Here is a 15,917-nt window from a genome sequence, read left to right as displayed (position 1 = left end):
CAACCTTGTGAAGTAGATCCTTAGGTGAAATAGGCTGGGGCCAAGGCTAAAATCAGTTTGTACATATATGTAACAGCCTTGCGTTTTTTTTGTGGTGCACATACCTCTCAAACTGCGCCGTGTTGAATGGCGGAATTCAGGTTCGCGCTTGGGGAGGGTGTGCGGCGCTCTTGTCGAATCGGCTGATTTTGCGATGCTGCATTCCGCTGCTACTCTGCTCAGTGGCACAGCTTCGTATTTGGGCACGGTGATTCTAAAACAGTGCAGTTGAGAGGTATGGTGGTAAAATCTCATCAATATTTGTGGTTTAATGGGCTGAAAACGATTATAAATAAATGTGTTTAATTTAGGTTATGCACTACAGCTAATGTCGCACACTTTTTTTTTCCGTTCGAGAATTTAATTATAGGCAGAGGGGCAAGATGTTTAAATTTTCTGAAATTGTGCTGCAAACTGAGATGTGTCTACATGGCCCTGTGTTCTGTCTATAATGAACAATCTGCACCAATTCAGGAAAAGTTGCTGCTGCTTCAACTTGAATCATTCCTCAGAGTTAAAATGTTGCCCCTGCAAATAACTAACAATTAATCGAAATGATGATCCCTGCCAATCTAGCATTATTTGTTTACAAAATATTTAACATTAAAGCAGGAAACCGGTGATGAACTGAGTCCGAGCGTTATCCTATTGCCAATCTGAGTTTGAGTCTAGACCAGACTGTTGGGATTAAAGTCACCTTTTTTTCTGGCTATAAGTGTCCTATGTGATAAAGGTATACACCCTGAACCCAACAACTAATGATTTGAGCATTTGATACTAAAAGAGAATTATGTAGCATTCTCAACATTGTGATATCCCATAACTTGATAAAACATATTCCCTTCTCTCTCACCCCACCTCCCCTCCCAGAAAAAAAATAACGAGCCCAGTATGGACAGTATTATTTGTCTTTTATTGAAATCGTCTGTTTTCAACGTTTTACACTTTAGAAGCATTTATACTACACTACTGCTCCCTTCATTTGGCCAGTGTGGGATCTTTGGAGATTTTGTGAAGCATTTCACACTTTATACACAGCCTCCTAAGGCTGCAAAGTGGGATGTTCCTACTCATGGTTATTATAAGGCTGCAGCTCTCGTTGCTGTTTATTTAAAAGGGTGAATGTTGCTAGTCTTTGTGCTATTTGTTTTTAGACCTTTAACCCAGTTCTCCTTTCCAGAATGTGTTTATAGACTCTTTCCAGGTATGAGCTAGCCATTGCTCCAACTTTTGATGTTGAATTTAAAATCGCACTGTATCTAGCAGTGAACTGTGATGCATTGTATCCCACCAGGGTTTTTCCTCCTGCTCCACTCCTGACTTCCAAAAGATTGGAGGATATTTCACTCCCTGCAGGTGGCTGGTCACAAGCTGATGAAACTCCTGACTTTTCATTGTTCCCAGTTATCACGGCAACACAGAGGCACTCACTTACTCGGGAGTAATTTCGAAGGTTGAGCTTTATCTCTTCTGTAGATAGGGCTGTCCAGTTAAAGCCTGTTTGAGGCATTCCACATAGCAGCTTGTGTTGCAGAATCATAACCTTGTTTGTGTAGAACTGGTGAGATCAGGCGACTGGTTGCCTAGGTAACTGGAGCTTATCTGGCCGTCTTCAGTGTTGCAAAATTCCGAGTAATTTGTGGCATTTTGGAAATGAAATTGAAAGCATGAGGTGTTGCCTAATTTGAGTTTCACAAGCATCAGGGTTATGTGTTTTTTAAAAATCTTCTTTTCCCCTATATCCTGAGGGCACTGACTTTCTGCAGCACTGTTGCGTTTGGTACTGGCAGGCCGAAGACACCCTCGCCCAAGTTTTAAGTGTTTCAACCCAGGGCGTTGGCAAGTGGCTGGAGTTGCATCAGAATTCACTGCAATGCAAATCTGAGCAGAAACCCCAGCTGACTTTCTCCCTCTCGCTCTTTCCTCCTCCTCCCCCTACGACTAAACTCAGGGACACGGAGATAAATTGTAACTGCTGACCTTGTGGAAATCTGCTCAGACTGGAAATCCAGCCTGGTACCTGTGGTCCACACGGAGCAAATCACCAGGCACTGCCTTTACCCAATATGGCAGAGAGAACTAATTTCAGTCTCTAACCCCTTTCCCCCCCCCCCCACCCCCACCACAAAAAAGGAATTCAGAAGCATGAGCTATAGTTCAAAATTGAAACTTACTGATTTTTTTTTTGTATTTGCTTTTGTAGATTAAAATGGCCTTTGGTGCAGTCCCTAAGGTTTTCTTTCACTTGTCTTCCAACTTCAGTTCCAGGCTTGTGCTAAGCTACCTTATCCCAGCCTGGGTGGCAGTGAGAATGCTGCAATTGGCTTCCTGCCCCATGGCTACATATAGTTTGAAAAAACCAGCCGGGGGCTCCTGCTCCAGATCACTTTCCAGTCACTCCTGACGCCAAGTGTGCGCGCGGAGAGGAAAGGATCAGGTTTGGCTGTATGTGCCCACTGTCGAATAATCTGTTAACCCTTGGTATTGATGCTCAAACATGAAAAATGGCTGCTCGGAGAAGATATGGGAGGGGTGGCTGGAACCATACTCCAGTGAGCCTTCAAGAGAAGGAGAAAATTATAACAAAGGAAGTGGAGGTTTTAAGGAAAAGCTTGATGTACTAAACCTTAGTTTACCATGATCTAAGGATATCTCTTATGATACATGGCAGTGTTGTTGTTCATTCATACTCTGCAGTGACTCCAATGTGCTTATATGAGGGAAGGTTTGGGGAAAGAGACTGTGTGAATTAATGGAATGGAAGTTTCCAAATTCATGAATTGATAAATTTGATTCAGGTAAATTGTCACGAGGATAGGGTTAGAAAAATAAGGGCTACAATTTAATAATTAGTAATAAATAAGGAATTCAGTAGAGCTATTTCTCATGGAGGGTAATCGGTACAAGGAATAAATTATCAGGGTGGATTCTAGACAAGAGTGGTTTTGATATCTAGATGTATTTTGGAAAATGCGATGGATGGGAAGACAGGGTTGTGATCAATCAAAGACATGGGTACGTTGGGTCAACTGACTTTTTTCAATTGCTAAAATCTCTCATGTTCATATGAACACGATGAAGTGGAAAAGACCAGCTGGTCCTTTGGGCCCGCTCCATACAGTTGTGATGCCTGAATCACCATGATTCGCAGCGACCCCCATCCATCAGCAATCATGTAATCTCCTGGGTGAGGCCAAAAAAAAAATGTTTATTAAATCCCCTGTGCCAGTAGAAGAAAAAATCTGGAAAATTTTTCTGACATCTTTATTTAGCTGATCAAAACTAGTCCAGGGGACCACATTGGCCATGATTAATATTACTTCGTATTCCACTTACATTTTGTGTACTGTGATCACCACCCCAGCCAGGAACGACTCAAGCTCTCTTATTAAAGGTATGCAGTGAATTCGCACTCACCTTACGAGCTGGCAACTTGTTCCATAGGCTGACTACCCTCTGTGGTAAAGTAAAGCCTCGGCCGACATGAACAGAGTCTCGTTTTAAACACCTCGATCTGATCACACAGGAGCCTAATCTTGGGCGTAATGTCTTTTCCCAAGGGCTGAGTGGGCTCCTGACGGTGTTGCTCCACCGGCCGTCTTGGGTCTGGGCCGTGCGTGTGTTTAGCTGCTAAACCTGGCTTGTGCCTTTAGGGCCACTGCTCTAAATAGGCTAATCCAGGTAATTTGGAGCTACTTGCTGAAGGCAATCATCTGCAACTGCTTGTAAGTTTCAGGCTCCAGGTAAATGACGGCCTTTCATTGTTAAAGATTGTTCTGCATCTGTGACTGTGCGATGTCTGGTGTGTGACAGATAAGTGTAATATATAAATACAGATGGAGAGCATGATTACAGTTGTTGCAAAATTTTAGAATTTTTTTTTGACAACCACTGGCCTTGATGTTTACCGTTAGTATTAACGCCATCTCCTGACCCGTGCACCATTGCCTTCCTGAGACTGGACAGGAGACTTGCTCGTTAGTCTTGTGTTGCTTTGAGCTGACTGTTAGGGTGGTGACCAGGGGTGTCCTGGAATGATTCACCTATTTATAGAATAGTCATTGGGGAAAAGTACAAAGCGTCGTTCCATGCACTCCCCAGACCATGCAGCCAAAACTGAAATGTTGGACCTGGAGGCATATTTCTCTCCTTGGTGCAGTGTGTTGGCACACCATTATGGCATGGGACTTCACTCTGTCATTGTGTGTACTACTTTAGGGATGAATTTGTCATACCTATCTAACCCAATGCACGTAGACATTCAGCAGGCTCTGACGTAGCAATACACTGAGGGAAATGCTCATTAACACTTGCTCCTATACATACATCCAAATTCTGATTTACCAGTACTTTTCAATGGCCCTGCTGCCCTGTGCTTTATATCTGGAGTAACAGGCACCGACTTCAACAATCAGTGAAACTGTCTGCACGTGTCATGTGATGGAGAAAGGAACAGCCCGCTGATGAACCTTGTCGGCTGAAGTTACTTTTCATATACAGTGAAACATTGCTAATCTAGGTTGAAGGACAAGCTTGGAGCTCCCATGTACAGCCTGCACGACTTTATCAGAGTATTGTATTGCTGCATCAGTGAACATGGCAACGTCTGTAACCCAATAGCTGAGTTTGCACTTTGTTTGCTTTGTCGGTGGTTCGCGCTCACTGCACTGCTCAATATACTTGGAGGCAGTGTGAAGAAACCATTTCTGGCCTGTTGATAACGCAATGAAGTTTACAGCTTGTTGGCACTGAACAGGAGGTGGAGAAAATGTTCCTCGCACGTCGCTGTTCTTCAGTTAGTGACAATTAAAATATTGGTCATTAAAGGTCATTATACTTGTGCATAATGATTTCAGACTGATTGGATACAGTATGTAGTGATTGTGGTCCTCGATTAGCAACACAGAGAGGTCCTGCGTTTGAATCCTACCACGGCAAGTTGTGAAATGAAATTCAGTAAATCTGGTCATTTGTGGGCTGTCACTGGGAAAAGTGCCCTATGAAAGCTGTTGGACTGTTGTAAAAACCCCAACTGATTTAATAATGTCCATCAGGCAATGTAACCTGCCCCCCTATCTACTCTGACAGCCTCATGATTCCAGTCCCACTTTACAATGTTGACTTTTAATACGCTCTGAAATTGCTTAGCAAGCCATCAGGTAGCCCAGGAACTAGGGATGGGTGGTAAATGCAGCTTTGCCAGCATAAATGTAAAATATTGTCTTCATTGTTAAGCTCATTCCTCCTTAGATTTTCATAGACATCTAAAATCATGGGAAATCCTTGGTGCACATATATTGCAGTTCCTTCATTATAATATCTTTGGAAAGTACATTTATTCATGGGATGTGGGATGTCGCTGGCAAGGCCCAGCATTTATTGCCCATCCCCAATTGCCCTCGAGAAGGTGGTGGTGAGCTGCCTTTTTGAACAGCTGCAGTCTGTGAGGTGAAGGTGCTCCCACAGTGCTGTTAGGGAGGGAGTTCAAGGTAGTGGTATATTGATATTTTTTGAGGGGTTGGCTATTTATTTTGGCTCGTTGTGAGGGGCTCTGGTGGACATTTCTGATTTTTTACTGCTGTTTATTTAGTCTCTTCCGGTTGCTTTGTTTTTCTTTGCTCCCCTTGAAACCACAAACTCCTTGTGGGCTTTTCTTGGTGACTGCCCAAGTGGCCTTTATTCTGCCGTGCGCCCTAATAGTATGTGGTGGCATGCTTTTCCATGGTACCAATGCTGGTAAGCCTGCCCACATTCATTTCTGGCAGAGCTAACTGGATCATGAGCGCTCACTTAAGTGCAGCATTGGGGGAGCAGAACTGAGGCACATGTGCCTTATCACACCTGACTTTACAGATGGTTTGGTTAACAAAACAATCTCGTACATGAACTCTCAGCCTCTTACTCAGGTTCTTTTTCATGCAGGTGCACTCGGGTTTGCGCACATTCTAGATGGCAATGGTAAGAAAGTGAAGTCGAGGCTTTTTTCTGATTCCTTGCAAATGCTGTCATGTTATATTTTAATATAACTGGCTACAAATAGCATACTTAGATGGCTTTTGACCCGCTAAGTGTTACCCCTATAATGTGCATTTGGTCAGAAAGTGATTGATTTTTCAGGTATGGTTACCAGGATAAATTGAGTTTTAAAAGAGCTGCTGGAGTTGACAAACCATACAAATCCAGAATACTTTTAAGGGGATTTTATTTTATTTTCAGTAAAAAAAGAAAAAAAACTTTTGAAATAACATAAATAGGAGCAGGAGTAGTCCATATGGCTCCTCGAGCCTGCTTCGTTATAAGATCATGAATCTTCTACATCAACTCCACTTTTCCTCTGTATCCCCATATCCCTTGATTCTCTTCGTGCCCAAAAATCTATTGATCTCAGTCTTGAATATACAGGAAACTTTTCTTTATCCGGCACCGGCGTGGTGCCGGTTTATCAAAAAGTCCAGATTAGAGAGAGATATAGTAAAAGGTAAGAGAGCCCCGTACACAGCAAAAGATCCAGGCTTCCCACAGGTGCAGGAACCCTGGCCACAAGATCCAGGCGCCCCTGTTGCTTAGCAACAGTTGCCGGGATCCAGGCGTCCCTGTTGCTTAGCAACAAGTGCAGGAACCCTGGTTACACAGCCACAGATCCAGGAATGGCCACTGATATGAAGTAAAACTTACCTGAACCTACTCCTGAATTTTGCCGGTTAACAGAGAATTCCGGTTATTTAGGTGCCGGTAAATCGAGAGTTTCCTGTACTCAATGACTGAGCATCCACAGCCCTCTGGTTAGAGAATTCCAAAGATTCATAACCCTCTGAAGAAATTTCTCCTCATCTCAGTCCTAAATGGCTGACCCCTTATCCTGAGACTATGACTCGGCTCCAGACCTTGTTACAGCCTTGGTCCAAACATGGACAAAGAAGCTGAATTCTAGAGGTGAGAGTGACGGCCCTTGACATCAAGGCAGCATTTGACCGAGTGTGGCAACAAGGAGCCCTAGTAAAATTGAAGTCAATTGGTGGGGGGGGGGGGGGGACTCTTCACTGGCTGAAGTCATACCAAGCACAAAGGAAGATGGTTGTGGTGGTTGGAGGACAATTATCACAGCTCCAGGACATTGCTGCAGGAGTTCCTCAGGGAAGTGTCCTCGGATCAACCATCTTCAGCTGCTTCGTCAATGACCTTCCCTCCAACATAAGGTCATAAATGGGGATGTTCGCTGATGACTGCAGTGTTCAGTGCCATTCATAACTCCTCAGATAATGAAGCATTTCATACCCGCATGCAACAAGACCTGGACGGCATTCAGGCTTGGGCTGATGAGTGGCAGGTAACATTTGCGCCACACTAGTGCTAGGCAATGACTATCTCCAACAAGCAAGAGTCTAACCACTGCCCCTTGATATTCATCGGCATTTCCATCGCCGAATCCCCCACTATCAACATCCTGGAGGTCACCATTGACCAGAAACTTAACTGGACCAGCCGCATAAATACTGCGGCAACAAGAGCAGGTCAGAGGCTAGGTATTGTGCGGCGAGTGTCTCACCTCCTGACTCCCCAAAACCTTTCCACCATCTACAAGAGACAAGTAAATCCACTTACCTGGATGAGTGCAGCTCCAACAATACTCAAGAAGCTCGACACCATCCAGGACAAAGCAGCCCGCTTGATTGGCACCCCAATCCAACACCTTAAACATTCACTTCCTACACCACCGGCGTACCGTGGCTGCAGTGTGTACCATTTACAAGATGCAACTCGCCAAGGCTTCTTCGGCAGCACCTCCCAAACCCGTGACCTCTACCAACTAGAAGGGCAAGGGCAGCAGGCGCATGGGAGCACCACCACCTCCAAGTTTCTCTCTCCATCCTGACTTGGAAATATATTGCCGTTCCTTCATTGTCACTGGGTCAAAATCCTGGAACTTCCTCCCTAACAGCACTGTGGGAGTACCTTCACCACACGGACTGCAGCGGTTCAAGAAGGCGGCTCACCACCACCTTCTCGAGGGAAATTAGAGATGGGCAATAAATGCTGGCCTTGCCAGTGACGCCCACATCCCATGAACGAAGAGGAAAAAAAATGACCCCTAATTCTAGACTCTACAGCCAGGGGAAACAATCTCTCAGCATTTACCCTGTCAAGACCTCTAAGAATGTTATGTTTCAATGAGATCACCTCGCACTCTTCTAAACTCCAGAGTGTATAGGCCTAGTCTACTCAGTCTCTCCTCATCGAACAGCCATCTCGTCCCACAAATCAATCTAGTGAACCTTCTAAGGCAAGTATATCCTTCCTTAGGTACGAAGACCAAAACTGTACACAGTACTCCAGGTGTGATCTTACCAAAGCCCTTCATAATTGCAGCAAGACTTCCTTACTCTAATACTCCAACCCCCTTGCAATAAAGGCTAACGGACCATTTGCCTTCCTAATTGCTTGTTGTACCTGCATGTTAACTCTCTGATTCGTGTACAAGAATCTCACACATGCCAACATTTACTAGTCTCTTGCCTTTTAAAAAAAAAAAAAAAAAAAAGTGACCTAAATCGGTAAACTGCCCAATGTGGTAAATAGTGATCTCGTGTGGGAGTCACTTCCCTTGCCCCCAGCCCCCATTAACCCAGGAACATCAAGGCCAATTGTAACACCCCAATTGCCACTACAGCTGAGATCAAATAATTCATAAGAACATAAGAAGTAGGAGCAGGAGTAGGCCATACGGCCCTTCGGGCCTGCTCCGCCATTCAATAGGATCATGGCTGATCCAAATCTAGACTCACGTCCACTTCCCTGCCCTCTCCCCGTAACCCCTAATTCCCTTATCTGCTAGGAAACTGTCTATCTCCATTTAAAATGTATTTAATGTTGCAGCTTCCGCAGCTCTCTGGGGTAGCAAATTCCATAGATTTACTACCCTCTGAGTGAAGAAGTTTCTCCTCATCTCAGTTTTGAAAGGGCAGCCCCTTATTCTTAGATTATGCCCCCTAGTTCTAGTCTCACCCATCAGTGGAAACATCCTCCCTGCATCCACCCGATCAAGCCCCCTCACAATCTTATATGTTTCGATAAGATCGCCTCTCATTCTTCTGAACTCCAATGAGTAGAGGCCCAACCTACTCAACCTTTCCTCATACGTCAACCCCCTCATCTCCGGAATCAACCGAGTGAACCTTCTTTGAACCGCCTCGAGAGCAAGTATATCGTAAATATGGAAACCAAAACTGCACGCAGTATTCCAGGTGTGGCCTCACCAATACCCTGTATAACTGCAGCAAGGCTTCCCTGTTTTTATACTCCATCCCCCTTGCAATAAAAGCCAAGATTCCATTGGCCTTCCTGATCACCTGCTGCACCTGCATACTAACTTTTTGTGTTTCATGCACCAGGACCCCCAGATCCCTTTGTACTGTAGCACATTGCAGTTTCTCTCCATTTAGATAATAACTTGCTCTTTGATTTTTTCTGCCAAAGTGCATAACCTCACACTTTCCAACATTATATTGCATCTGCCAAATCTCTGCCCACTCACTTAGCCTGTCTATGTCCTCCTCACTCACTGCTTTCCCTCCCATCTTTGTATCATCGGCAAACTTGGATATGTTGCACTCGGTTCCTTCCTCCAAATCGTTAATATAGATTGTAAAGAGTTGGGGTCCCAGCACTGACCCCTGCGGAACACCACTAGTTACTGATTGCCAGCCCGAGAATGAACCATTTATCCCAACTCTTTGTTTTCTGTTAGATAGCCAATCTTCCACCCATGCCAGTATATTACCCCCAATCCCGTGATTTCTTATCTTGATCAGGAATCTTTTGTGTGGAACCTTGTCAAATGCCTTTTGGAAGTCCAAATACACTACATCCACTGGTTCCCCTTTATCCACCCTGTATGTTACATCCTCAAAGAATTCAGCACAGGCGAGATGAGACCTGGGATCTTCCTGGTCTCAGCTACCTGACGGATCTATTGGGGAGGTGTGAACTATTTCATAATTTACAACGTAATGGATTTGTGAGCTTTGTCTGAAACCTGAACATTTGTAATCCTGCATGTAGGCTGGAGCTGAAATGGTGTCCCTTATGGCATTTTTTCTTTAAAAAAAAGAATTTTGAGCTGCTTGAGATGATGAAATATTAATGCTGGGGAATAGAATTTGGCCTCGGGAGGACAGTGCCAAACCCACCGCGTCACCCGGTTCCTTTGGTATCCTTTCTATAGGGATTTGAGGTTTTTTGCAACACAGATCCAGATCAGTACCTAACAGTTGTGCGCTCATGGTTCTGGCCTCTATTTGGCCTTAAAATTCCCAACAACCACAGGACATATGACTGAAGACGAAAGGCCAGTGGCGGGACCGACCTGTAACTCTGCAGTGGAAATAAATCTTCCAAATTGTGGGCACTTATTTTCACGGATGACCCTTTTTAGCTGGTATGAACAAAATATTAATAATATGCCAACTCTTTTTGGTATGCAGAATGTGAAATTGATAGTGGGTGGGGTGTGTATTTACCTCAGCATTAAATTTAATAATTCCATATTTGGGTAACATTTTTTGGAAGTTGTGGCTAAAGATAACTGAATTTATATTGCCACCAGCATTGTGAAAAGCAAAAATGTCAGATTTTTAGATGGAGAAGATATTCAATAACAAATCAATTGAACTTCTAAATGCTTGGAGAAATCTGACTAACATTGTTGCATCATATAATTTTACATTGGGCAAAGATCCCCGGGTTAAATCAGCATTGCTTACTGCTCCAGTCTTGTATTCCAAATTATTTAAGGTTGGCTGATTTGGATCAGCATCTAGGAGGAAGAATACTCATCTCGCTGACTGGGTTCCGAAGCTCATGTGACTCGAGTCCCTGGCTGACATCAACTGAACACTTCCTGGAGCCATCACTCAGCTGAAAATGTTGTCACCCTGCGATGTTCCTATTGTTAGCAATACTGCAAACCTATTTGTAATTCAAAGTTTAAAAAAACCACATAGAATATACAGCACAGAAGCAGGCCATTCGGCCCAGCCAGTCCATGCCAGCGTTTATGCTCCACTCGAGCCCCCTCTCATTCTTCCTCATCTTACTCTAATGCAGGAGAGTACTTGCCCAAATAATAAAGTGTTCATCAGGCCTTAATAGGGAACAGGCTATCTTATCCCCTTACCCGTCTGAGGAAGTGTTCAGGAGCAATGTGATGCCATCCCTCTGATTTCTGAGTGAATGCTTTGAGCAACATTCCACCAGAAATCTGATCTGTTACTTAAATCATTCACTTTCAATTTCATGTGAATAACTGACCTGTCATGTGACTTTAGGCTAACTCTTCTAAGAATCTTGTTCGTGAGGCCTCCTGAATTTGGAGTGGCCTGAGAGAGAGATTCTTTTGTTATACTTCACCTATGAATAGTGTCAAGTTGTTAGTCAAGGGCAGGGAAGTCAAGGGAAGGATCATCAAAGCACGGTCCTGTTTGACATTTTAGGTTGTGCGCATATCCTGTAATTAACGCTCATTTGCAAAAGAGATTTACCCTAATTGGCACGTGTAAGTGATGGGTGGTGTTACACGTGCCATCATTTCCTTATTGTTTATTCCCAATCCACTTAAGCTTGGGGAAAAAATATTAACTGGGTCAAACATGCCAGAGTTTTGAGAGTTCATAGAGACTGAGGATATGTTAGTTTGCTTGCGTTGATGGGACAGGAATGACATGATACAGGTTACTTGTGCTGTACAATGAGAGATGGAGCCATACTAGCTTCATGTGCTGTGCACTGAATTGTGAGCGCATTGACGAGAGGCGTAATGTGCTGTGCAGTAAATAATGAGCATGACACATGGTTTAACTTTTATATTAAAAAACTACATTTAAGTAGGTAAACTTCAATATGGCTGATTCTTTTGTGAATTATTTAAGGAGGTCTGAAGTACAGAACTTGATTGTACGGTAAAATGACCATTCTAAAAACAAATGTAGACTCTACAAGTACTGTGACTCAGCTTGATATATAATCTACAATATGAAGTACAGGAAACTCTCGATTTACCGGCACCCAAACAACCGGAAATCTCGGTTAACCGGCAAAATTCAGGAGTAGGTTCAGTTAAGTTTTTCTTCATATTAGTGGCCGTTTTTTGATTCTTGGCTGTGTAATCGGGGGTTCCTGCACTTGTTGCTAAGCAACAGGGACGCTTGGCCTGTGGCCGGGCTTCTTGCACCTGTTGCTAAGCAACAGGGAAGCCTGGATTTGTTGCTGTGTACGAAGCTCTCGTACCTTTTAACTATAACTCTCTGTAATCGGACTTTTTGATAAACCAGCACCACGCCGGTCCCGTCGGTGCCGGATAAAAAAGAGTTTCCTGTAATTGCCTCGAGCACAAGTGCTAATGAAAATTTTGATCAATAGCAATCAACAAAGCCCTAAGGTGATAAGTTACATTAAGTTACACTTAAGAGCTTAAGTGAAGCAAGTTTAGTTGTAATATAGTTATGTTGAGGTTTTAGCGGATTACTCTGTCCATTTTACTTACCTGATAATTCTCTTTGTACAGCTGAGAAGCATGACGTAAGCATGGATGTGGGAGGCCCCTCAAGAATGAGAAGCAGCAGCAGCTCTTCTGAGTCAGACAGTAGCAGTGACTCCAGCTCCTCTGAGAGCAACGACTCCGAAACAGGTTAGCGTCAATTCTTTCAGTAATTGAGCCTGTTTCTAGCCTGGCGCTGGCACTGTCCATTTCCCCTCTGCCCCACCTACTCTCCACACACGCTAGTTTCCAAGCGGCAACCAGTGACTTCTAAATACAACTGCAATACACACAGTTTGCCAGATTAATGGAGTTGGAGCCCTTTGCCAATAGTTTCTGGTGTTAAAAGATCGACATGTCTGGAAGAAATTCTAGCGCTAGTCTGTTAAAGCTGCATAGAAAAAAAGTGCAATAATGCTGACAATGACCATTGAAAGCCATAAAAAGAGCTCGAGTTGCACTTAAATTATAAAGCAGCTTCAACAGAGATAAAATGGTTTTTCTTCTTGGGGGAAAGAACAGGATTGGTTTTTTTTTTCTACCTCTCGTCTTAACGAAAGATCAACGCTTGACTACCAGCAAATGAAATTTGCTTCACCTATCTAAAAATTTATGAAGGATTTCTGGTCAGAACATACATGAGGAGTGCTGTTCACAAAACATGGTGTTGCACCTGTGCGCTGTTCGTGTAGCGTTTCACATGGTTGGCGCTAACGATGCGTTCCATGGTCACTGGGGCAGGTTTCAAGATATTCCCCAACTCCGTGAGGACTCTTGCGCAATCAGGTACATGTGTGCTTTTTAACTATAGTTTACATAAGCGGTTAAAACCACAGCAAAAGGAGAGAAAACAAAACCCTGGTGGGCTACAGACCTTATGGTATCCCTTCAGCTGTCACAATTGGCAGAAATGATCTAGGTCCTGCGTTCCACCGCTTCCATCTTCACGGCCATCGACTCAGCGAGGCTACCGCAATAACAGCAAGTAAGCTACGTTATTTTGTAAAATTGTTAATATTGTAGAAAATGCCCGCAGGTTAGTTTGTTGCAAGGCTGTAAATTAATCTTGGGGATCAGATATTTCAAACTTTGCTTGTGCAATTTGACATGGTTCATTGCTGGCCTATAAAATTATGGTCTTGTAATTCCCTGCTGAGATGTGTCCCCATAAGCATCTTCAGAAAATGCCCATTGTGCATCTATGACCATGTCGGACCTTCCTAGCTAATTGTCACCACCCATAACAACCAAGAGCCATTGTACAATATTTGGACACAGAACCATTCTGCTCTGTCCAGTGATCACCTCTCTCTATTGCCTTGCATCCTATAAAAATGGGTGTTTACTGTAAAAGCTATAATTCAGTCTGGGCTCTTTGACTCGTGAGCTGCACTCTTGCAGAATCCCTTGACTGAATTACAGCCTTGTAACTCTTCCCTCTCCTGCATTCTGTATTTTTGCTTGCAGTGACCCTAGGAGAATAGTTCACATAAACAACATGAAATCCAGCTGTTTTGACTTGGCCTACTGTATAGGAGGTTATTGCAGTCAAGTTTCCTTTATGCTTACTTTGCAGTTTTGTTTGATCATTTCAAATTTTAGAACTTTTCAACTTAGACTTGGTGAGCTTCTCCCCTCTCTCTCTTCCCCCCACCCCCCCCCCCCCGCCCAACCTCCCCAAGTACCGAAATAATCTGTCGCATATTAATTATTTATATGATGCAGCTGATCAGATAAATTGGACAATAGGTTTCTAATCAACTTATAAAATGGAGCTTCAGTTTACAGTAGGTGAATGTCATTATAGACACCAGTTGATAATTCATTATTTGGTAACAGAACTGTTCTAAGGTGCTCTTGCTGTGTATGTATTTAATACATCCAAGATAACTGTCGACAATTTTATTTTTGTATTATGCACTCCATTATCACAAATGTGTTATGATATGTATGGCCTTTGACGGATGCTGTGATTTCTTACAGAGATGCTGTCTTTCAGAGGAGTGAATTTTTTTTTTAGTTGTAAGCTGTACTTTTCCATAGATTGAATGGTGTAATAGCCACAGAGTGCAGAGTTTGGAACTGAGAGGTCAGCCAGCTGAATACTACATGTTCTGAATGATTCCTGCTGTGGTATGATACAGAGACAGGGGCAACCTTGTACATAGGGGATGGGTCACGGTCATATTCGGAAGTTGTGGGAAGTGTACATACAGTAGAAAGGTCCGAAAGCTCCCTTTTTGGAATTACCAAACTTCCTTGGTTCATCGGGATTACCAGATAACTCCTTGGCTTTAGTGAAAGTACCAAATAAAAATACACTTCCAAGTATTTGGAGGCTTTTTTTTTTAACCGTCCCAGTAAATATCGTGCCACACAGTCTTTTGTGAGCTGGACAATTGCCCCTTTGTGTCGGGGCAACTTTTTGATCAAATCTGCTGATTATCTTGATTTAAGTTTAAGAAAAATCAAGTCAATTTGTGGAGCAATTTCTGGAAGTCACCTGAAATTTAGTGAACGAGCCACCAACTCGGTGTGCAGCCTTGTGTAAGACTGGTGCTGAGTGCAGTGTATTCAGTTTTGGAGGAATGGGTTTTGCCAGAACATCATCCCAGATTTCAAGTTGTTTTATTGAATTGAATAGACTGGATATAATAAATTTTAAATAGCTGAGTAGTCTGTTAATTAAAAGTTTCTTAATTCAAATTTTAAATACAAAATTCTCACTTTGCTGGTCTACTTAAATTACTTCCTTCAAGTTAATCAGGAGTCGAATGTATATATGCACTATCCCAACTGAGTATCATTCTTTATTCTGTACCGTTCACAAAACCTGAAAGATAATCTCAACTAGGGCCACTACCTCTAACTGGTGTACAGTTCCTCAGCGCCAGCAGCTCTCTGGCATGTCACTCAAGCGGCCATTCATCATGTGATTTGTTAGGTAATTTGATTACCGAGGGCAACAGACTGAGCCTGATTTGGTTCTCGCCCAGAACACCCCATTTCCCCCACATGTGCACATGCTCGCTTAATTTCCAGCAGGCGTCACTGCTAGTAATTCAACAGAAATGCTGCAGACTTTTGCTTCCCCCTAATGTGAGTTTGATGGTAGCATCCCAACTAATTCACCACAGATCAAAAATCAAACCTGGAACCGTCCAGTATTTCTTAGTGCAGCACCAGGCATTTGCTTTGCCTGCTCGGCCATTGGGGCCAGAGTTTGCTATTAATGTCCACTGGCCAGATCACAGTCAATCAGGGTATATATCGAATTAAGATGAAATCGGTACTGCTATCTAAATGGCTGACTCAAGTTAGTCAACTAGGAAATATTCCACTGCTG

General features: G+C 43.3%; 1 protein-coding gene across 10 annotated transcripts in view; it reads left to right on the top strand.

Annotated features, from left to right (window-relative positions):
• The window catches only part of LOC147097627 (bromodomain-containing protein 4-like), a 205,547-nt gene that overhangs the window by 153,384 nt on the left and 36,246 nt on the right, over positions 1-15,917 (top strand). For all 10 annotated transcript variants that reach the window (XM_085971599.1, XM_085971602.1, XM_085971601.1 and 7 more), the window contains one exon: positions 12,599-12,721. In XM_085971599.1, coding sequence (XP_085827725.1) covers positions 12,599-12,721 — 123 coding nt within the window. The remainder of the gene's footprint in view (positions 1-12,598; positions 12,722-15,917) is intronic.

Source organism: Somniosus microcephalus, chromosome 31, assembly GCF_052327205.1.
Source record: "Somniosus microcephalus isolate GS21.2 chromosome 31, FLI_Smic_1.0, whole genome shotgun sequence".
Classification (NCBI taxonomy): Eukaryota; Metazoa; Chordata; class Chondrichthyes; order Squaliformes; family Somniosidae; genus Somniosus; species Somniosus microcephalus.
The sequence above is the reverse complement of the archived record's forward strand: the minus strand, read 5'-3'. Positions and strand labels throughout refer to the sequence as shown.